The following is a 22,988-nucleotide window of genomic DNA, read 5'->3' as shown; positions in this document are numbered from 1 at the left end:
AAGTTTCTGGTGAAAAATCAGCTTATAGCCTTATGAGATTTCCCTTTTACACAACTGTTTTCTTTTCTCTTGCTGCTTTTAATATTTTCATCTTATCTTTAATTTTTTTATATTGTAATTATTATGTATCTTGAGGTAGACCTCCTCTGATACATCTTGTTTGGGGCTCTCTGTGACTCCTGGAGCTGTTTCCTCCCACAGGTTGGGGAAATTTTCAGTAATTATTTCTTCACATAAGTTTTCTGCCTCTTCTTTTCCTTCTGGCACTCCTGTAATATGAATGTTAGCACACTTGATGTACAGAGGACCCTTAACTTCTCCTCATTTTTTAAAAAATTATTTTTTCTTTTTGCTGTTCAGCATTGGGGCTTTTCACTATCCTGATTTCCAGATTGATCTGTTCTTCTGCATCCTCTAATGTGCTGTTGATTCCCTCAAGTATATTTTTCATTTCAGTTACTGTGTTTTCAAACTCTTATCGTCTGAGAGTTTCAAAACTCTTATTGGTTCTTTTTTACATTTTCTGTCTCTTCACTGAGGTTCTCATGGAGTTCATCCACTCTTCTTCCAAATCTAGTGAGCATCATTATAAACATTACTCACATTTCTTCATCAGGTAGTTTGTTTAGTTCTTTTTCTGATGTTTTGTCTTCTTCTTTTATTTGGAATGTATTCCTGTGTCTTTTAATTTTACCTGATTCTCTGTGTTTATTTCCACACATTAGGTAGATCAGCTATATCTCATAGTTTTGAAAGTAGTGGCCTTGTGTAGAAGGCATCCTGAGGGAGCCAGTAGTGCAATGCCCCCATTCACTAAGGTACTCTAGGGGTATCCCCTCTGTGGGATACATATGTATTCCTGTTGTGACTAGGCTGAAACTACTATGGGCACACTGATGGGTGGAAATAGCCCATAGCCTGGCTGGCTGAGAGACCAAGCTATAGCTTCTGTGGGCTCACTGGTCAGTGGTATGAGCTCCCAACACAGCCCGCCGAGAGGCCCAGCCACAATTACTGCAGTCATACTGGCAGGTGAGGCTGCTCCCAGTATCCTTGGCACAGAAGTCACTTTGGAGGGGAACTGATATCAGCTGGGGTTGTCTTCTGGGTGTGGTGGGCTGCTTTGGGTGTATGAGCCGCTTTGTAGGGGTATCTGGTGGGGCAGGTCTGGTGGGGCATGCCGGGCAGTGCAAGCAGTAGATGGAGAGTGTCATCATTGGCTCCTACCAATATCCAGCAAGCTAGGCTGAAGAAGGGCAAGAAAAATGATGCCTGCCAGCATTTCCACTCCTGGAGAAAACTTCTAAAGGTCCCTGCTCCTCCAACACAAATCCTAAAATTAGTCAAGAAACTTCCTTCCTATATGGTTCAGGCACTTTTCAAACTTCAGTCTCTGTACTGGGTCTCTGATTGAGTGATATTAGGAGCAGAGTCTTGGAGAGCCTGGGTGGTTCAGTCGGTTAAGCATCCAACTTTTACTCACGTCATGATCTCACAGTTTGTGAGTTTGAGCCCTGCATCAGGCTCTGTGCTGACAGCTCGGATCCTGGCGCCTGCTTTGGATTCTTTGTCTCCCTCTCTCTCTCTGCCCCTCCCCACTCACACTGTCTCTCTCTCTCTTTCTCTCTCTCAAAAATAAATAAACATAAAAAAAAAAAGAGCAGAGTCTCAGTTTCCTATAGCCCTCCTGGCTCTCCTGGAGTTGAGTCCTACTGATTTGCAAAGCAAGATGCTATGACAGCTTGTCTTTTTGGTATAGGTTCCATGACAGGGGATGCCTCAGGTGGGGCTTGATCTCCTCACTCCTCAGGAAGGATCTCCATGCCTTTGATGTCCTTCCAGCCTGTAGTTGCCATAATAGGGTGTTGGTTCCCTAACACATCTCTGCCCCTCCTACCCTTCTCCAAAGGGCTTCTTCTTTATGTCTTTAGCTGTAGAAAATATGTTTTGCTAGTTCTCAGGTTGTTTTCAGGGTGAGTTGTATTATATGTCATTGTGACCTCAGTGTGTCTGTGGGAGGAGATGAGCTTGGGGTCTTCCTACTCTGCCATCTTTCCCTTCTCTTAATATTGGGCTTTATTATCTCACATTTCAACTTTAAAGCAAAGTAGTGTCTTATTCATTTTTATATCCTCAATGCTAAATATAGACACATAATAAATGTTTAATAAACATTTTTCATTGAAAGGAAGTTAGCAAGGAAGAAGGAAGGCAGATATACGGTATGAATCTCCTTAGCCTTTTTCCCATCTATAACGAATGGCTTATTAGATCACTAGACTCAAAGGCCCACTTTTTCTGTTCTTACTCTCCAAACAATCTGTAAACAAATGGTGTTTCCTATTTCTGAGATGTTTATAGTAATGTTTCTAAAAGTCTTCCAATCAAGATCATTAATGAGTGGGACATATTTTCTAAATATTTCTAAAGACACTAGTGTAATCACTGACATGAGTGTGACCTTTCATGTTGGCCTAGTTTTTGTTCACTATAAATTTTTCTCTTCCACTAGAGTTGATAATCAGATTTTACAAGGCACATGGCAATCGTTTTCTTAAACTATATAATTTTTTTTTTTTCAGGATTGGAGATACAAAATCAGAAATTAAGATTCTAAGCATTGGCGGAGGTGCAGGTATGAATAACACATTTTTAAAATTTTTATTTCACCCCAAACATCATGCTTTTTGATGGCATATTGTTCATTCTTTAAGAAAACTATTTTTCTTTGCTCCTGGAAGAGATTAGCTTATTAAAACTAGTAAGAGCAGGATCACTTCAACTAAGATTAAGGCCCCCATCGTTTTATAACACTTAGGACTTAAGTCTCCATTAGTATCCAGAATATGGATAAGATATGGCTTTTTAATTCTTTTTTATAAGTGGAAAACCACATAGGATGGCTTTGAGGATAACTTTTGTGCAAAATGATCTAACTGTTCACAGTAAAGGGAAATTTCATTAGACATTCCTTAAGCTTGTGCTACTTAAGTGAGGTCCGTGGACCGCTTGCAGCTTTGCAAACTTACTGGACCAGGAGGAGGTAAGAATGCACTGGAATGAAAATCAGTGCACAGCTCCCTTCATTGAGAAAGTATCACTATGGGGGAAAATATGTTTAATGACATAGTTAACTTATACTGTTGTGACCCAACTCTGAGTTGCACTGGCTAAAACTATTTCCTTCCTCTGATTCAGTTCCAAAACTGCCCTCCAAACATTCAGCACACTCCCAAACCCACTTTTATAAGCACCTCATGGTCTCTCTACTCTTTGACCTGCGCTTTCATCCTAGGAGAAAATGGGAAATCCGGAAAAGCAGATTGATGTGGGTGTGGTATGAAACGTTGTGCCCTTGGCTGATACATAACTTCTGTATAATCATCAGTAAAATGGAAACAATGAATTATATCTTATAAGGCTGTAGTGAGAATTATATAGATAACATTTATATCATGGTTAGCACATTGTTACTACACCTGTAAGGTACAGGCTGGTCCTTCAAAAATAAAACAAAAAATTTCACGTGCAGACTTTGCCTCATATCAAACTCCTGAGTAGCATTTGTTTTATTTTTAACTTGCTAGTCATCTGGAGATCTGATTTAATATATCAATATATAAAATAGAGTTACATATATTATTCACATATTTATATCTTTCTTTATTTTCTTTTGACTGAGCAATGGCTTAGTATTGGTTACTTCTTGGTAACAAGTCAACAGTACACTACAACTTTTTATATAGTGCCAAGTGTTAACCTCTTTAGTTTCTTAAGTACTCTAGTGACACATGAATGAGTTAAATTGTGGCCCATGTTTACACAAAGATAACCAGGAGCCCTCTAATGGAATAGAATTACTATTTTATGTAATCATTTGTTCATTTTTTTCATAAAATATACTGTGTGTGATATAATGTAATGAGGGCTAACTCTTAAAATAATTTTTCTTTATTATCATCTTTCACCAAGAAAATAAAAACCAACAAGGACAAATAATGAAAGATATTATCATGAATGATATTATAGAGATTGTTTAAGCTAAAGTACCCTCTCGTTGCCTACTGATATTCTAAGTCCTAAGGATTATAAAAGGGAATTCGTTTCACCAAGACAGTCCTTTCCAGTGAGTTTTGCATATTAGTTTCAGGCATCCAACAGTCACTGAGACTATCGTTTGATAGTGTCACTTGTGCTTGGACAAGAAGTGAAGCCCCACAAGGAAAAGTAATTAAAAACAATCTCTATCATGGCCAAGTTAATTGACCTTTTAATATAAAGTTAATTGAATTTCTAATGTAAATTTATCCAGATGCTTATAAGCTATCTAGAGAAAGGAACATTTGGCCCGCACAGTGATTCCTTACATAAAGGTGCACATAGGAGCTAATATAGAGAACTTACCAAAACAAAGGTAGCAACACTTGGAGTTTTTCTGACTGAGCGCTAACACTGTATTAGTAACAGGCTCTGCGTTGGATAGAATATGGGTGCCTTTTAAGGTTATTCTTCCTAAGAAGCTGATCAGAAATAGAAGAAGAACTCCAAGGGAAATTCAAATTATAGATAACTTAGTTTTCTCTGCTCCAGTAAATAAGCTACATGAAATTAAAATTGATTTATTTAAAATTCCTAGGTCTACATGTTCCTGGCATGAAAGAAGCAGTGTGTTGTAGGGAAAGGACCCGGTTAAGTTAGTTTGAGTGCTCACGTAGAACAGGGAGATGCTTATCTGATAACCTGTCATTGCCTAACTGCAAGCACTGTGCAAAAGAACAATGTATCACTTTACAATGAGATACCTCCTGTCTTTGCCTTAGAGAAATGGTCTCCCCACATGTTCCGCAATCTATAGCATGCCTGAGAGTTTTGCATTTTCCTGTGGCTTCAATATCCTTTCAAGTCAGTCACTGAATTCCAATCCATGGCAAACAAGATCATTGGCCCTATCTAGTACTTGTGCTCAACAATGTATCTTTTTTTTTTTTTTTAGTTTGTTTATTTTGAGAGAGAAAGAGAGAGAGAGAGAGAGAGAGAGAGAGAGAGAGAGAGAGAGTAGGGGAGGGGCAGGGAGAGAGAGAGAATCCCAGGCAGGCTCCACAGTATCAGCACTGTTAGTGCAGAGCCCTATGTGGGGCTCGAGCTCGTGAATCATGAGATCATGGCCTGAGCTGAAGCCAGATGCTTAACTGACTGAGCCACCTAGGGGCCCCTCCCATAACGTATCTTACAAGGTTCTACTTCGTTTTTAGCTTAGGGACCTCTCTGGTTTCAGTGTTTAAATGTTCTCTTCCTGGTTGTCCAGATACCTGCAGATGATTTTCTGTATATCTTTGGTGCAAATATTTCCTCTGCATTCATAATGGTGCTACCACTTCTTCCCATCACAACAGAAAAAAAAATCAAAAACAAACAAACTAAAAACCTCTCTAAATGAAATTGATGCTTTTATATCACTTAAGGCTCATGTTCTTTGACAGCCTATCTTTATTTTCAGAAACATAGGGGCAGGAGCAGGGGGTACATATACACCCTTTCTGTCTTCTGCCTCTCTTCTGTAGAGGTTGGTGATTGTGTAGAGAGAGATTCCATAGTTTAAGAGAATGTAACATTTTTGAAAAACGTGTTTGGTTATTCATTTCAGAAGCTGAGAAATTATTAGGGCTCTGAGCACTTCAAAAGAGAGGAAATTCATGGCAAACTTTTTAATGCCATTTTTAATCTTCCACATCAATTAAATACAATTGACAAATCGCACTGCTAGCCATAGATTATATATTTAATATTAGGAAAATGTATGAAATACGTATGTGAACCCAAAAATAAAGAGAGAAAATCTGGAGAAAAACATCATGAAAGGTAATACAGACCATGTAGCTTTTACAGAGCCCAAATGGGAAGTATAAAGTTGTGTTGTGTACATTGCATGAGTTTGTGCTTTAATGAAACACGAGGTATCTGGAATTGCTTTATTCAAGGTCTTGAAGTACTCACACTATGTTCACTTCAGCAGTTGTTTTTAGATATTGAGAACAACTGCACTGTATTCTAAATCTCGTAGAATATGCTTTTTGGTTCATCCTCAATATTGATAGTTCTTGAAATTAACCACCCAATGGAGCTTCATTATTATTTGTTTTTTAATGAATATTGTGTCTTTATGTTACATAGTACATGGAGAAAAAGAAACCCATATTCTTTTTTGGTAAAGGAGAATGCTAGTTATTTATAGTGCATGCATTTATTCCTGGAAAAATGTTCCAAAAGGCAGTAATGGGCAATGTATTCTCCTTGCCCTGGGCTCTGCTTAAAGGAGAATCTGTGTTCAGTTCCTATGTTCAAACACCAGAAAGTTTTATAAGGATTAGACAAAATGATAACTCAAATAATCTAATTTTACCTAGCTTTCTACTTCTATTTTTATTAACCTTTTGTGTACTAACTCAATTGCCATAACATGTATAATAGTATATATGTTAATAGATAATTTTCAATCAAGGTAAAACTCACATATGAAATACAGGTAGTATGAATGCTCCCATAACATTTTTTTGGTAATAATTTTGATGACATATATTGAGAGCAGTTAGGTAGTTTTATTGTTCTGCCACATACAGACATTGGCATTCCTACAGAGGTTAAAAAAGAGAAAGTTTGGAGACCATCAACATCTAATTTTAAAGATGTTGAAACCTGAGAAGCACCAAGGCAGAACAAAATCCAAGTCTCTTGACTGTAGTCCAGTTCAACAAATTATATTAAACAGATATAAAAGTTAATTATTGACTTGAAAAAGGAGATATTAGGTATTTAGTAATAACCAGCTATTTGAAAGTTTAATCTTTTCAGATTATTGATTTTGCCTCTGTTCATAAATGACATGTTAAGGTGACACAGAAGTTTAATTTTTTACGCTAGTTGGATAGAAGTGAAACAAATATAATTAGGGTAGGAACTAAACAATCCAGTGCGTCAGGTTAGAAGCCAGGAGGTGGCAAGAAGCAAAGATTAATGTTTTCCGGTGATTCAGAGTAAGCCAACAGTCTGTATTAGCAAATTAGGAATAACTGGGGAAATGCAGAGAATCAGGGATTTTTTTTTCTTGGCCCAGAGAATAATTTTTTTTTTCAACGTTTTTTATTTATTTTTGGGACAGAGAGAGACAGAGCATGAACGGGGGAGGGGCAGAGAGAGAGGGAGACACAGAATCGGAAACAAGCTCCAGGCTCCGAGCCATCAGCCCAGAGCCCGACGCGGGGCTCGAACTCACAGACCGCGAGATCGTGACCTGGCTGAAGTCGGACGCTTAACCGACTGCGCCACCCAGGCGCCCCGAGAATAATTTTTTTTAATGTGCATAGTCCCATCTTCATATATTTCCTGTTGATCAAACTACAGAATATTTGCTGCTAAAGAACCAATGATTGTAAGAGAGAAAGATTTCTTGATTCAATATGAGAATTTAGTAATGATCAAACCTGTCCAGAAATGAAAGCACACATCTTGAGAGATAAGGTATTATCTGTGACTCTAGGCAGCAGCCTAGGCCAGAAAGTTACTTTTCAAACATGCTGTGGAAAGGACTTAAGCACTGATTTCTTGGATGGTGGGGCCATTAAAGGTGCTTTTGGTCCAGAAAATCTATGGTTTCATGAGTAACCTTCTAGAAAAAGGTAGGCATTTCTCCAGAGTGGGATGGCTAACACTGTGTTTGGCTATATTAAGGAGGTGGAATTTAACTGTGACTTGTAGATACCTAGATAATTTTTAATCTGTATTCTTATTGCTTATAACTTGAAATGAGTAAGTACCATTTTACTAATATGCAGCATGCTAGCAGTTAACTCGATAGAAGGATAGAGATTCTACTGATTGACTAGAGAATTTAGGACTGTCTACTTTGTATAATCATAGTTTGGGGCTTCAGATATAAAGGCATTTTTTAAAGGCATCTATAACTATATCATTCAAAAATAAACTTCTCCATATATAATTTAAACAAAATAATTAACCCCATTGTATTGTATTTAAAACTTTCAGTGAACATAGAAGTATTGTTAACAACAGATACATTACCAATTTGAGAGAAGCAAACTAATGCTACAACATTGGAACCATTGGCATTAAAGCCAGAGTAAACAAGAGTGTTTTGACTAATTCAATAAGGCTTGAAACAGGAAAACAGGATAATGAGCAGAGTGAAGACAAAACTACCATTATTTGCAGATTAAATGACTGTATACTCAGAAAAGCAAATAAACTCAGTTGGACAGCCTTAGAATTAAGAATTCAGTAATGGCTTGATACAGGTAAAATAGATAAAAAGAAGTATGACAGATCCACATTCTTTTTTGTTAACACATGAATGTTTTCATTCACAGTTTGGAGTATCTACAATGTACTTGGAAGTCCTTAGCATGTGCTTATCTGTAATTTCCCTGAAGAAAAAATTTGTATCTTGCCAGTCCTTTTATGACACTTTAGGACAATCTCTTAATTAGTGAATAGGCTTCCACTTGACATTTACTATTGAATAAAACTTTGTGATTTAATATACATCCTCATGTAACCCTGGTGCAGGGGGTCTGTTATCATCTTCATTTTATAGATAGTAAGCCTAAAAATATAGAGAGACTGCGGTCAATGCACAGGGTCTTCTGTAGCTTTGTCTCTATTAGCAATAACAGACTGATAGAAATGATGAAAAAATGTTGGATTAGTTAGCTAATAATTATATTTAATACAAAAATAAGCAACCTATTTGGAGAAAAGTTCAAATTTTTTACTGAGAACAGTTTGAGAAGATTTAAAGAGCCAATATGTAATACCAACGAGATGATAGGGATATGGAAGCTTTCATGTACAAAAGGTAAAAACATGAAATGAAATTTTCCTGAAAGAAATGTGACATTATGTATCAAGAAGAGCTCTGACGTTCATCTAAAACACACAGGCCTGGTCATGCTGGTGGTGAAAATATTGACATACTTAATAAATAGCCACTCCCCTGCTGTCCTAACACACCCTAGCTGCTGCTTCAGCCCCTCCTCATGGACTCCTGGACATCCCTGCATCCATTCTGTACCCCTGCCCCCTTACCCCCCCATCTCCAAGTGCTCCAGCAATTAGATTGGTCTTATCCAATGAGAGGGCCTCTAAGAATGTGCGACAGGTCATCAGTCTGCATCCTTTCTCAGCATCTGGCACCTTTGTCCTTAAGGTTTTTTTTTGTTTTGTATTTTTATTTTTAATACCACCAAAGATAAAGGGTCTCATTCTAACCATTAATTCTGGTCCTTGGAATTAAACTGAAAAAATTAAGATTTTTTTCACAAAAGTCACGGTTTATTGTCAGGTTCTTCATAATAGTGAAAAATTTAAAACTAACTATATAGTAACTATATGTAAAAATGTATTTACATATATAAATTTTTTATATATTTCCACAAATAAATGTATACATTTATATAAATTTATATTGTATTTATATTATAATATCAAAGATAATAATTAAATCAATCATTCCACATACCCATTTTAGAGGATATAGTGTTGCTGCCACAAATAATTACTCATTTAAACAAATTTTTGATATATTAGTGGTTTAACCCTCAAATAAGAAAATCAAAATAACTCATATGCATAATAATCTCACCTGGGTAGAGTAAAGAAAATTGTTTGTTTAAAAGTGAAAAAAAAAAAAAAAAGGAAGAACTTACAAGGAAATAAACCAAAATGTTAACTTTTGTTTTCTCTGGTAGTGAGACATTTATTTTATTTTCTATTTTATACCTTTGTCTATTTCTCAAGTTTTCTACAGTAGTTATTTATAGCTAGGTGCAGGAAAAAATAAACCTAGTTAAAACTATAATCTTATAGTTGACGAGACATGATGGTAAAGAGTAGACTGACTTCTGATAGCAACTTTAGCTATGTGGTTCATGTCCAAAGCACTGCTCCCACACATATGTTTTCAGGACAGTTTTCCTTTGGCCATTTTTTACCCACTGGCGATAGCATTATACCTGTATAAATATCTGAAGAACTATCTCATCTGTGTTGTAAGATTTTCTCCAGAGTACACAGATTCTATCATGCCTACTTGAAGTACAGGTTAGCCATGATGATGAGGTAAGGATGGACAAAAAAGAAGGTGGCTGTCCACTGTCTCTTCCTTAAGATTCTTGATAATACTGATTATTTCTTGCTTTTTATTCCATGAGGACAGCAGGTCCTCAGTCTCTACTCATAAAGGATATAAATCACTGATAATTTTCCTCAACATTTGTGTTCTAACAATCATTAATGTTGCAGGCTCTTATGAGAGCTTATGAAAGTTATTTGAGAGAGAGAAGAAGAATGAGAAAGCATGCATGCGTGCCAATATCAATGAAATCACACCATCTACCTGATTATCTTGGACTGTCTTTGCCAGTCCAACTACTTTCATCTTATAAATCCTGTCTTTGGGCTTGAGGAAGGTAGGAGAGAGTTGGCACTTCATTAAGGGTAACTCAATATAACTTTTAAACATTATAATATTCTATAGATAGAACTTGCTACTTTCTATGTATGTGCTAAAGTAGCAAATATCTATATGTTTGAAATTTAAAAATTAAAAGGCAAAATTCAGTCTTTTATGTGAGCTGTCTATTAAATATCTCTACACTTCAATGTTCAACACCCTTTGGGAAATTTTCTCTAAGTTTGTATTTCATACAACATTTTGGTAGCATGGCTTTTCTTAGGCTTCCTGCAATTGCAAAGCATCCAGGCAGTCTTGTTCCTGGGATAACAGCCAGAAGACACATGAAAGCAATGGCAATGCCCTTTTGACTCAGAATTTATGTTTATAATCCCCTTCCTGAGACCCTATGGCTATTTTAATATTCTACTCTCGTATTTCCATACTGACAGAATTGTCTCAGTGGTGAATACTCAATACTTACCCAGGAAAGAAAGAAAGAGAGATTGAGAGAGAAGGGGAGAGAGATGAGGTGATCTTGTCAACAATCTTCTATCTTTCCCATTGCTGCTCAAAATCAGATTGTTCTTGCTCTGGTTGCAAACCCATAGCTGAAATTATTTTTCATCACTAAGCACAGAGTTATCTGGGCAATTTTTCTCCCTACAAGCAATTTTATTTGTGCTCGGTATTCTGGTAGAGAGAAAAGGAAGATAATAATCTTAATACAACATATAATAGAATAAAATTTTTCCTACTGATAATCTAAAGAATTCACATGTATTTCGATATGAGAAATGAAGCAATAATAGACGGAAATCAAATGGCAAGAGATATCTCCACAGTTATTAATACTCCATTTTCTTGATCTGCAGATTTTCTCATTTGGGGAAGACCCAGGGTTCTCAAGCTGGGATTTGTGTTTCATTTGATGTAGGCTAAGATAGAAGAACAAAGCAGACAATATGAATATGTGATGTGCACTCTTCCAAGTTGTCATTTTATTATGGGGTTGCCCATTTAGAAGACAAATCTTCACTCCCTCATTCCCAGCCTCCTTCAACTTTCTCTTAAGTGTCATTTTTTCCATGAAGCCTACTTGACCATGCAGTTGAAAATCACAAACTCCCCACTATGGCTTCCCCTCCTTCCTATTTGCCTTGGTTTTCGCCATGGGGCTTATCACTATCCACAACAGTTGAATGTTTTCATCTGCATTATTCATTACTATATACCCATTGATTAGAACCTGGCAGTTAGTAGATGCTCAAAAATATTTGTTGAATTAATGTATAATAGTTTCAATTTATTGAACAATTACTATATAATTATGAACTGAAGTAAATCACCTCCATATAGTGCCTTCAACCTTTACAGTGACCCAGTAGCATGAACCACATTATCCCTAATTTACAGATATGTACTTTAAAGGGCAGAGATATTAATAAGTTTGTATAAAGTAATTCTGGTAAATACTAAATTTGAGCCCAGTTTTGTCTGTCCATAACTTCTAACTTTTCTTTTCATTTTTTTCCATTTTTAATCAGCTGACCTTGGGTTTAGAGCAAAAATACAACATTCCTCTGCTATCTCAATATATCATGGAAGTTTAGGGTGAGAAAAGATGTCTAGAAGATGAGATTCCCTCCTTTCCTTGTTTTTGAGCTTTTTATAAGTTCCACTGTCATAGGTTTCAAATATATATCCCTCTAAATATAGGCATGATGAATTTAAAATATGACTCATGTGAAATCAAGATATTTGACTGTAAAATTAAGTAAAGCATTTAACATAGCCCAAAAGGAACCATGAGAAGTTATTTTATATTTATGGCTGATTTGAGGGACAGGGTGGTACAAAGGAAAGAGATTTGCAAGGAGGAGGATTTTAAGAAATGACTTTCCATTTAACTTTGTAAATCAAAATCAGCATGTTTTGTTTGACAAAAAATAACACAGGAAGAAGAGAGAGAGAAGAGGGCAGAAAATTTATGTGAAGATATAATAGCTGAAAACTTCTGTAACCTGGGGAAGGATATTCAGATCTAAAAGCACAGAGAACTCCCATCAAAATCAAGAAAGACAGATCCAATACCAAGATATATTGTAATTAAACTGGCAAAATATAGTGATAAGCAAAAAGTTTTTTAAAAGTAGAAAGACAAAAGAAGACAATAACATGCAAGGGAAAACCCATATAGCTAGCAGGAGATTTTGGAGCAGAAAGTTTCTTAGCCAGAAGGGAGTGGCATGATATATTCACAGTGCTGAATGGGAAAAATCTGCAGCCAAGAATACTCTATCCAGCAAGGCTATCATTCTGAATGCAGGAGAGATAAAGAGTCTCCCAAACAAACAAAAACTAAAGGAGTTCATGACCACTAAACCACATTGCAAGAAATATAAAAAGACTCTTTGAATAGAAAGAGGATACCAAAAGTAACCATATAGAGCTAGGAAACACAAAAGCAGTAATAATCAATATTTCTATAAAAAAGTCAGTCAATGAAGTCACAAAATAAAAGGATGTAAAATATGGCAACATATACCTCAAACATGGGGAGGAGAAAAGTAAAGAATGGGTTCAAACTTAAATGGTTATTAACTTAATATACACTGCTATATGCAGAAAAGGTTATATACAAACCTAATGGTAACCATATGTTAAAAACCACTAATAAATATCTAAAGAATAAAGAGAAAGAAATCCAAATATATCACTAAAGAAAATCATCAAATCATGAAGGAGAGAAAGACAAAAGTTCAGAGAAACTATACAGAAACAATCATAAAGCAAATAATAAAATGACAATACATATCTATCAGTAATTATTTTGAATGTAAATGGACTAAATGCTCCAGTAAAAATACTTAGGGTGACAAAATGTATAAAATTCCAAGACCCATTGATATCCTGCCTATAAGAAACTAGTTTCAGACCTAAAGACACATGCAGACTGAAAGTGAGGGGAGGGAGAAACATGGATGTCAAAAGAAAGCTAGAGGAGCAATACTTATATTGGACAAAACAGCCTTTTTAAAAATGTTTATTTATTTTTGAGAGAGACACAGAGTGCAAGTAGGGGATGGGCAGAGAGAGAGGGAGACACAGAATCCGAGGCAAGATCTAGGTTCTGAGCTGTCAGCACAGAGCCTGACGTGGAGCTTGAACGCATAAACTGCTCATGACCTGAGCCAAAGTCACATGCTTAACCAACTGAGCCACCCAGCCACCCCAAAACAGACTTTAAAACAAAGACTCTAACAAGAGATGAAGGACACAATATAATAATAAAGGGGAAAATCTAAGAAGATATAACAAATTGTAAATATTTATGCACCCAACATAGTAGAACCCACAAATATAACTGTTTTATATAACAGTTAATAACAAATATAAAGGGACTAATTGATAATAATACAAGAATAGTAGGGGACTTTAACACCCCACTGACATCAATGCACAGATCATCTAAACAGAAAATCGACAAGGAAACAATGACTTTTAATGACATACTGGAACAAATGGATTTAACAGAGATATTCAGAACATTCCATCGTAGAACAGCAGAATACACATTCTTTTCAAGGGCACATGAAACATTCTCCAGAATAAATCACATAAAAGGCCAAAAAACAAGCCTCAAAAATTCAAGAAGATCGAAATCACATTCTGCATCTTTTCTGATTAACACACTATAAAACTAGAAGTGAACCGAAAGAAAAAATCTGGAAAGACCACAAATACATGGAGGTTAAATAACATGCTACCAAACAATAAATGGATCAACCAGAAAATAAAAGAAGAAATAAAAATGTACAAGGAAACAAATGAAAATGAAAACATAACAGTTCAAAACCTTTGGGATGCAGCAAAAGCAGTTCTAAGAAGGAAGTTTATGGCCATACAAGCTGACCTCAAGAAGCAAGAAAAATCTCAAATAAATAACCTAACCTTACACCTAAAGGTGCAAGAAAAAGAACAACAGACAAAACCTAAGACCAGCAGAAGGAAGGAAATAATAAAGATTAGAGCAGAAATAAATTATATAGAAACTAAAACCACAACAGAATGTACCAATGAAACCAGGAGCTGTTTCTTTGAAAAACCTCAATAAAATTGATAACCCCCTAGCCAGACTTAGGAAGCAAAAAAGAGAATGACACATATATATAAAACCACAAGTAAGAGGAGAGAAATAACAACCAACACCCAGAAATACAAACAATTATAAAAGAATATTATGAAAAACTATATGCCAACAAAATGGACAACCTAGAAGAAATGGATAAATTCCTAGAAACATATAAACTACTAATCCCCCCCCAAAAAAAGTGTTAGAAAATTTGTAATAACCAGCAAAGAAATTGAATCAGTAATGAAAAAACTACCAATAAACAAAAGTCCAGGCCCAGATGGCTTCACAGACAAATTATAGCAAACATTTAAAGAAGAGCTAATACCTAGTCTTATCAAGCTATTCCAAAACAATAAAAATAAAAAAAGCAAAGAAAACTTTCTAATTCATTCTATGAGACAAGCACTACCCTGACACCAAAACCAGACAAAGACACCACTAAAAAGGAGAACTACAGGCCAAATGTCACTGATGAACATAGATGCAGAAACCTCAACAAAATGCTGGCAAACAGAATCCAACAATACAATAAAAAAAAAATCAACACAATCAAGTGAAATTTATTCCCAGGATGCAAGGGTGGTTCAATATTCACAAATCAATCAGTGTGATACATCAATCAAGAGAAATAATAAAAACCATAAAAACCATATGATCATTTCAATAGATGCAGAAAAAGCATTTGGCAAACTACAACATCCATCCATGATAAAAATCCTCAACAAAGTAGGCTTAGAGGGAACAGACCTCAACATAATAAATGGCATATATGAAAAACCCACAGCTAATATCATGCTCAATGGGGAAAAACTGAGAGCTTTTCCCGCTAAGGTCAGGAATAAGACAAGGATGTCCACTTTCACCACTTTTATTCAACATAGTACTGGAAGTCCTAGCCATAGCCACCAGACAACAAAGAAACCTTAAAGGCATCCAAATCAATAAGGGAGAAGTCAAACTTTCACTATTTGCAGATGACATGATACTTTGTACAGCAAACCCTAAAGATTTCACCAAAAATATAGCTAGAACTGATAAATGAATTCAGTAAATTCATAGATACAAAATCAATGTACAGAAATTGCATTTCTATATGCTAATAATGAAGCAGCAGAAAGAGAAATTAAGAAAACAATACCACTTACAATTGCACCCAAAATAATAAGATATCTAGGAATAAACCTAACCAAAGAGGTAAAAAACCTTTACTCCAAAAAATATAAAACACTGATGAAAGAAATTGAAGACAACACAAAGAAATAGAAAGACATTCCATGCTGATGGATTGGAGGAACAATATTGTTAAAATGTCTATACTACCCAAAGCAATCTACACATTTAATGCAATCCCTATCAAAATACCAAAAGCATTTTTCAAACAATTAGAAAAAAAAATTCTAAAATTTAGATGGAACCACAAAAGACCCCAAATAGCCAAAGCAATCTTGAGAAAGAAAAGCAAAGCTGGAGGCATCACAACTCTGGACCTCAAGTTATATGACAAAGTGTAGTGATCAAAACAATACAGTACTGGCACACAGTGCCACAAAATAGACACATAAATCGATAGAACAGAATAGAGATCCCAGAAATAAACCTACACTTATACGGTCAATTAGTTGACAACAAAGGAGGCAAGAACATACAAGGGGAAAAGAGTGTCTTAGGTAAATGGTGCTGGGAAACCTGGACTACATGCAAAAGACGAACCCCTTATTACACCTACATAAAATTAAACTCAAATGGATTAAAGGTCTAAATGTGACACCTGAAATCCTAAAACTCCTAGAACAAAACATTGGCAATAATCTCTTTAACATTGGTCTTAGAAATATTTTTCTGGATCTGTATCCTCAGGCAAGGGAAACAAAAGTAAAAATAAACTATTGTGACTAAACCAAAAGAAAATCTTTTGCATGGTGATGGAAACGAAAAATCAAAAAGGCAATGGGAGAAGAGATTTCCAAATCCTATATCCGATGAGGGGCTAATATCCAAAATATATAAAGAACTTTTACAACTCAACACCAAAACAAACAAACAAACAATTCAATTAAAAATGAGCAGAGGATCTGAATAGACATTACTCCAAAGAAGACACATAGATGACTAACAAACACATGCAAATATATTCAACATCACTAATCATCAAGTTAATGAAATTCAAGACCACAATGAGATATCACCTCACAGTAGTCAGAATAGAGAGAATCAAAAAGACCAGAGGTGGCTCAGTTGGTTAAGGTCTGACTTTGGCTCAGGTCATGGTCTCACAATTCGTGGTTTTGAGCACTGTGTCAGGCTCTGTGCTGACAGCTCAGAGCCTGGATCCTGCTTCAGATTCTGTGTCTCCCTCTCTCTTTGTCCCTCCCCTGCTTGCACTCTGTCTGCCTCTCTCTCTAAAATAAATAAACATTAAAAAAAAAAAAAAGACAAGAAATAACAAGTGTGGGCAAGGATGTGGAGAAAATGCACCTGGGTGGGAATGTAAATTGGTGCAGCCACTGTGGGGAACATTATGGCAGTTCCTCAAAAAATTAAAAATAGAAGTATACATACAATCCAATAATTCCACTTCTGAGGATTTACCCAAAGAAAACAAAAGCATTAACTTGGAAAGATATATGCACCCCTATGTTCATTGCAGCATTATTTACAATAGCCAAGATATGGAAGCAACCTAAGTGTCCATCAACTGATGAATGGATACAGAAGATGTGGCGCACACACACACACATATTACTCAGCCATAAAGAAGAATGAAATCTAGCCATTTTGCAACAACATGGATAGACCTAGAGGGTATTATGCCAAGTGAAGCGAGTCAGTCAGCAAAAGACAAATACTACATGATTTCACTTATAAATGAAATCTAAAAAACAAAACAAACAACCATCAGGTGCCTGGGTGGCTCAGTCGGTTAAGCGTCCAACTTCAGCACAGGTCATGATCTTGCAGTTCGTGAGTTCAAGCCCTGCATTGGGCTCTGTGCTGTCAGCTCAGAGCCTGGGGCCTGCTTCGGATTCTGTCTCCCTGTCTCTCTGCCCCTTCCCCGCTAGCGCTTGCTCTCTCCCTCTCTCTCTCTCTCTTTCCCCCATCTAAAAAATAAATAAACATTACCAAAAAAAAATTAAAAATAACAAAACAAACACAAATGAAGTAGAAACAGACTCATATATACAGAGAACAAATTGGTGGTTGCCAGAGGGGAGAGGGTTGGGGGTATGGACAAAATGGGTAAACGTGAGTGGGAGATACAGGCTTCCAATTCTGGAATGAATAAGTCACAAGAATAAAAGGTAAAAAGGGTAATAATGAAAAATAACCTATAATTCCATCACCCTGAAATAACCAATGATTGTAAATTGGTGTGTATGTTTCCAAACACTGTATATTGAAATGAAATACTCTGTAACATTTTGACATGTTTGGATTTTACCAAGTTTGCTAAAATTTCACATATTAACCAACTGAGAAAAATCAGTTACATCAGAATAACACGCACAGACTCCAAAGAAGGATGGTATGTTGAAATAGAGTTGTTTAATCATTATAATTTTTCCATTTGTCGCAGGAAACTGCAGATTTTCTTCCAAAACTTTAAGGGGAAACACATAATAAGGCTTTAGTTAACCCAAACAATTGTTGGCATTTATTTATCTAAAGGTTAGGATATTAAAAATAGTCTACTGGGGCACCTAGGTAGCTCAGTTGGTTGAGTGTCTGACTTTGGCTCAGGTCATGATCTCACGGTTTGTGGGTTCAAGTCCTGCATCAGGCTAATGTTGTCATTGCAGAGCCTATTTCAGATGCTCTGTTCCCTGCTCTCTCTGCCTGTCCCCTACTTGCACTCTCTCTCTCTCGAAAATAAATAAACATTAAAAAAATAAGTAGCCTACTATTGTCAGAACTATAATCAAGCAATGCCTAATGAGAGATCATATGTAAAAGGAAACTGACTTTGAGATAGACATGCATGCCTTCTTCCCCTTAAATGCTGTGTTTTGGAACTCAAAGTTAAGATTCCCAGGAGGCTTTTCAATGCACAATACAAATGGGCTACTGGCTTCCACATTTCTTTTGTTTACCCCTGAATTTGCTGACAATTTCTGAATTATTTGATTGATTTGTTTCTAGTTTACTTTTGGCACATTAGTCTGGCTTGTGTGCTCTCTAAAAGCATTTATAGGGTGCTTAATGCCTGATACTGGAACACATTCATAATGTTACAGCTCCTACTCAGGAGGACTCAGTTAAGAAAGAACAAATGGTCTTCTCTCTCTCTCTCTCTCTCTCTCTCTCTCTTCTTTGTTTTTGTTTGTTTGTTTGTTTGTTTGAATCTCTTTACTGCTGGCTCATGATACTATAGGGTCTGATAATCCCTCACATGCTTTTCAGTGATTGATGATCAAACCTGCTCAGTTGTTCAATCTAGCATTTTAGAGTCCTTGATACTTTTTAACAAACTCATTGGAATCAAGCCTTTGCTAGTGAATAAAATAAGTGAAGTAAAGCAATAATTTATATCAGGGCACACAAGGTTTTATCTTTGTTGCCAACTCTAGTCAAATGATGGGTAGTTTCTGTCTGAAGGATTTTGATGCTATCCCAGACTCTGTGGGAAAGACCACCAAGGTAATTGGTCATGTGTAGAAGAGTTCAAGACACATAGGAGTTAGATGATATAAGGAAGTGAAGGGAGAGGATTCCTGGCAGAGAAGCAAACATGGGCAAAAGACTAAAGGCATGGAAGAGCATGGTGTATATGGAGGGCAGAGAGAAGGGTAAAAATGCAAGAAATTCAAAGTTCCTAGAGCTAAATTTTCAAAATATGAAGCTGTGAGAGATGAGAATAAGGAATCAGGCAGGGTGGTCCATGCTCAGTTAAGGAGCTTGGACTTTATCCAGTTGATTAGTCCTTAGGTTTTAAGCAGGGAAATGATGGGTTTGCTTAGCATAGAGTTTTGAATAATTGTTGTAGTGGTGGCTTTGGAGGGACATAAAGTTCAGCAAAGATAGGGTGAATTTTTAGGGTATTTTTTGCAGTATTCCAAGACAGATAATTTTGGCCTGAACAAGGATTGCTAATAGAAGTAAAAAAAAAAATAAAGAAACATTTGGCAGGAAAATTTACACATGGCTAGGGAAGGATGAAGCAAAGAGCAAAGCTTGAAGGACTCGATGGATAGTGAACAGCACTGGTGATTTGTTAAAAACATAAAGAATTGCTAAATGTTTAGGCTAGACTATAGGACATAATACTGTAGGTCATCTGTTACTCACTTTTGTTGAAGATGTTCATATAAATCATTTTTTTAAATTTTTTTTAACGTTTATTTATTTTTGAGACAGAGAGAGACAGAGCATGAACGGAGGAGGGTCAGAGAGAGAGGGAGACACAGAATCTGAAACAGGCTCCAGGCTCTGAGCAGTCAGCACAGAGCCCGACGCGGGGCTCGAACTCACATACCGCGAGATCGTGACCTGAGCCGAAGTCGGACGCTTAACCGACTGAGCCACCCAGGCGCCCCTATAAATCATTTTTTAAAATGCATGTCTCCTATTTCTGAGAGATACCAGAAAGCAAACTATGTAGGGTATGAGATCAAGAAATATTTTATATTTTGGGTGATCTCTACATCTATCTATCTATCTATCTATCTATCTTTTGCAATAAGAAAAAAAGAGTCCATTATAAATAATAAACATAGCACAGAAAATAAGTGTCCCCATATCACCATAAGCATGATGGTATTACTTACTGTCAAACTCAGGATGCTTTTATTAATGAGAGTTGTAGTGAGTGAGTAAAGAATTAAAATTATTATAAGTTTTAAAAATATTTATTGATATTTTTATTATAAAACTTCTTTATAAAATAGTTATGTATAAGATACTATAAGTACAATGAAATACTAAGAATACTATAACTATAAAATAGTTATTTAAAAAACTATTTACAAAAATAAAACTCTAACAATATTTGTTTAAAAATAATAATTAAAAAAATATTAGAATAAGAAACAAAACCAGATGGAACACCAGCACAATAAGCATAAAGTGGAACTGTCCCTGGCAAACGAGAAGTCTGGTTACTCAACTTATGAAGTCAGAAATGGACTTTATGTGCTAATTCCTGATGTAATAGTTTCATTATCTCCTTTTGTTGTTCACTCATTTCTGCTAGGGATCCAGCAGTGAATGCACAAATGTTCATGGGCTCACATTCTAGAGGCTGTCATGTAAACCCATGCTTTCCATGTTTCAGTTGTAATTCTAGCATTGTCTCTTCCATCACTGCCCTAAAAAGAGACACTGGCTGGCTCTGACTGTAGTAGAACATTCTGCTGGTTGGTAAAGTAACAATATAGGAATATACTGTGGATATGTGCTGGATACATTCTGCCATTTGGGCAGATCCAAAATGTTGGGGTCCATCTTAGGAGAAGCAGCTCATCAAGGCCCAAGAGGAAATTACTGCAACCTTCTGAGTTTCAAGGGATCCTCAGAATTGATGAATCCTCAGAATTTTTTTGTTTAAAATATATGGCTAGTTTGATAGAGGCAAGAATAGAATTTTGGGCCTCTGATTCTTTGAGGCAAGGTGGAATCTGTTTCTCATTAGTCCACAGCTTTTTGCTCTAGTTATTATTATTTTTTATCATTCAAAAATAGTTACTGGAAAGAAGGGAAAACATTTCTTATGCCCTTTTAGTATTTGGTGCCCTCCTCTTTCTTAGTATGAAGTAGAAGAACTAACACTTCAGAGTCAGAAAAGTGTGCCTTAACTTTAGGCATATTAATATCCCCTGTGTGTCAAATTACTCAAATCACCTTATGTGGTTGGGAATAATATTGTGAGTGATAACATTGTGTGCAGGATTAAGTGAGATGATCCAAGTAAATTGCCTAGCACAGTGTTTGACAAATAGTAGGTGGCCAATAAGTGGGAGCTAGAAGAATTATTAAGGAAAGTATAAAAGGCTTCATGTTGGTGAGGCCAGAAAACTGTCACATAGGCTCCTTTATCCTCCATTTCAGCTTCCTTCCCGCTCCTTCCCCTCCCGACCCGCACCAGCTCCTATTACCAGTACTTGGGGCTTTCATGATACGGTTAAACTATCCTCTTTTCCTGGTCTAGCATCTTTTGTTCTTGATTTATCTTCCTCATTTCCCTCCTTCCACATTTCCTAGTCTTATAACTTATGCTTTTGCTGCTGCCTGCTATATCTAACCTTGTAAAGGTTCTGTTAATGTCATTTATGCCAAAATGTTAAAGACTAACATCATTTTCATATGCTAGTCTTGCCAGCACATAGGTCTACTTTAGTAAAGGTCAACATCATAACCTTAGAGAACAAATGCAGAACATAAGTTGGAGGTATCAGCAATAGGGACAGAGGAGATATTTTCAAAGAGAGGCATGGCACTCAAAGATAACAATAAAATTAACGAACAGCTAACATTTATTGGGTGTCTATTTTGCACTGAGTTTTTATATGCATTGCCTCACTGAACTCTCACAACTAATAAATTCTGTACTATTATTATTGCTATTTTTCTGATGAGGAAAATGCAGCTTGAAAGGGTAAAGCAAATTGCTGAAAGTTATATACACCTAGTAAGTAGAGAAGACAGGTTTGGAATTCAAGTCCATCAAACATCACTATCTCTCACATGCAATCACTTACAAGCTAAATTTTCATGAAGACAGATGGCTCTGTGCTCTTCCTATCATTTGCTAGAGCCTAGTGCAGTGCTTGACACATAATAAACAAGTAATTGTTGGTGCATGAATTAATGAATAGGTATCTATTCTATCATAGCCTCCTCTTCATTTACCTCACTAGAATCATCTTTTGCTTGGAGGCTCTCCCTTGTCCAATATTCCAAAACTCTGAGCTTCCAGTAGTCCATGTATACCATTCCGTTTCCTGATTTCATATCTCTAACTTGCTATCCTATCCACCTGCAATTCTTCCTTTCCCCAGAGGTCTCTCAGTTAACTTCCACCGAGCCTGTAACACAGAGCTCAGGCGTGGTCTACTTCCATAAATTTTTCCATTTCTCTGACCTCTCCTCCTATCCTCTTCCTCACTGTCTCCTTTCCTCTTGCCACCATGGCCCAACTTGACAGGGTTCCTTCCATGTCTGTGTCTTCCACTAGACCATGGTGTATTTGAAGGTAGATGTCTGGCATATTTCTGTATAATTTTTTTGCACCTAACATATTTTTCTTCTGACACTTCTCTAAAGTTTATTTATTTGTTTTGAGATGGGCGAGGGGTAGAGAGAGGGAGAGAGAGAATCTCAAGTAGGCCCTATGGTGTCAGCACAGAGCCAGACGCGGAGCTCAAACTCATAAACCATGAGATAATACCTAAG

At 36.3% G+C, this 22,988-nt stretch overlaps 1 protein-coding gene across 2 annotated transcripts in view; it reads left to right on the top strand.

Annotated features, from left to right (window-relative positions):
* The window catches only part of HNMT (histamine N-methyltransferase), a 46,001-nt gene that overhangs the window by 10,787 nt on the left and 12,226 nt on the right, over nucleotides 1-22,988 (top strand). For both annotated transcript variants that reach the window (XM_049615681.1, XM_049615682.1), the window contains exon 2: nucleotides 2,583-2,635. In XM_049615681.1, the coding sequence (XP_049471638.1) occupies nucleotides 2,583-2,635 (53 nt within the window). The remainder of the gene's footprint in view (nucleotides 1-2,582; nucleotides 2,636-22,988) is intronic.

The sequence above is a fragment of the Panthera uncia genome (genome assembly GCF_023721935.1).
Source record: "Panthera uncia isolate 11264 chromosome C1 unlocalized genomic scaffold, Puncia_PCG_1.0 HiC_scaffold_3, whole genome shotgun sequence".
NCBI classification, from domain to species: domain Eukaryota; kingdom Metazoa; phylum Chordata; class Mammalia; order Carnivora; family Felidae; genus Panthera; species Panthera uncia.
The sequence above is the reverse complement of the archived record's forward strand: the minus strand, read 5'-3'. Positions and strand labels throughout refer to the sequence as shown.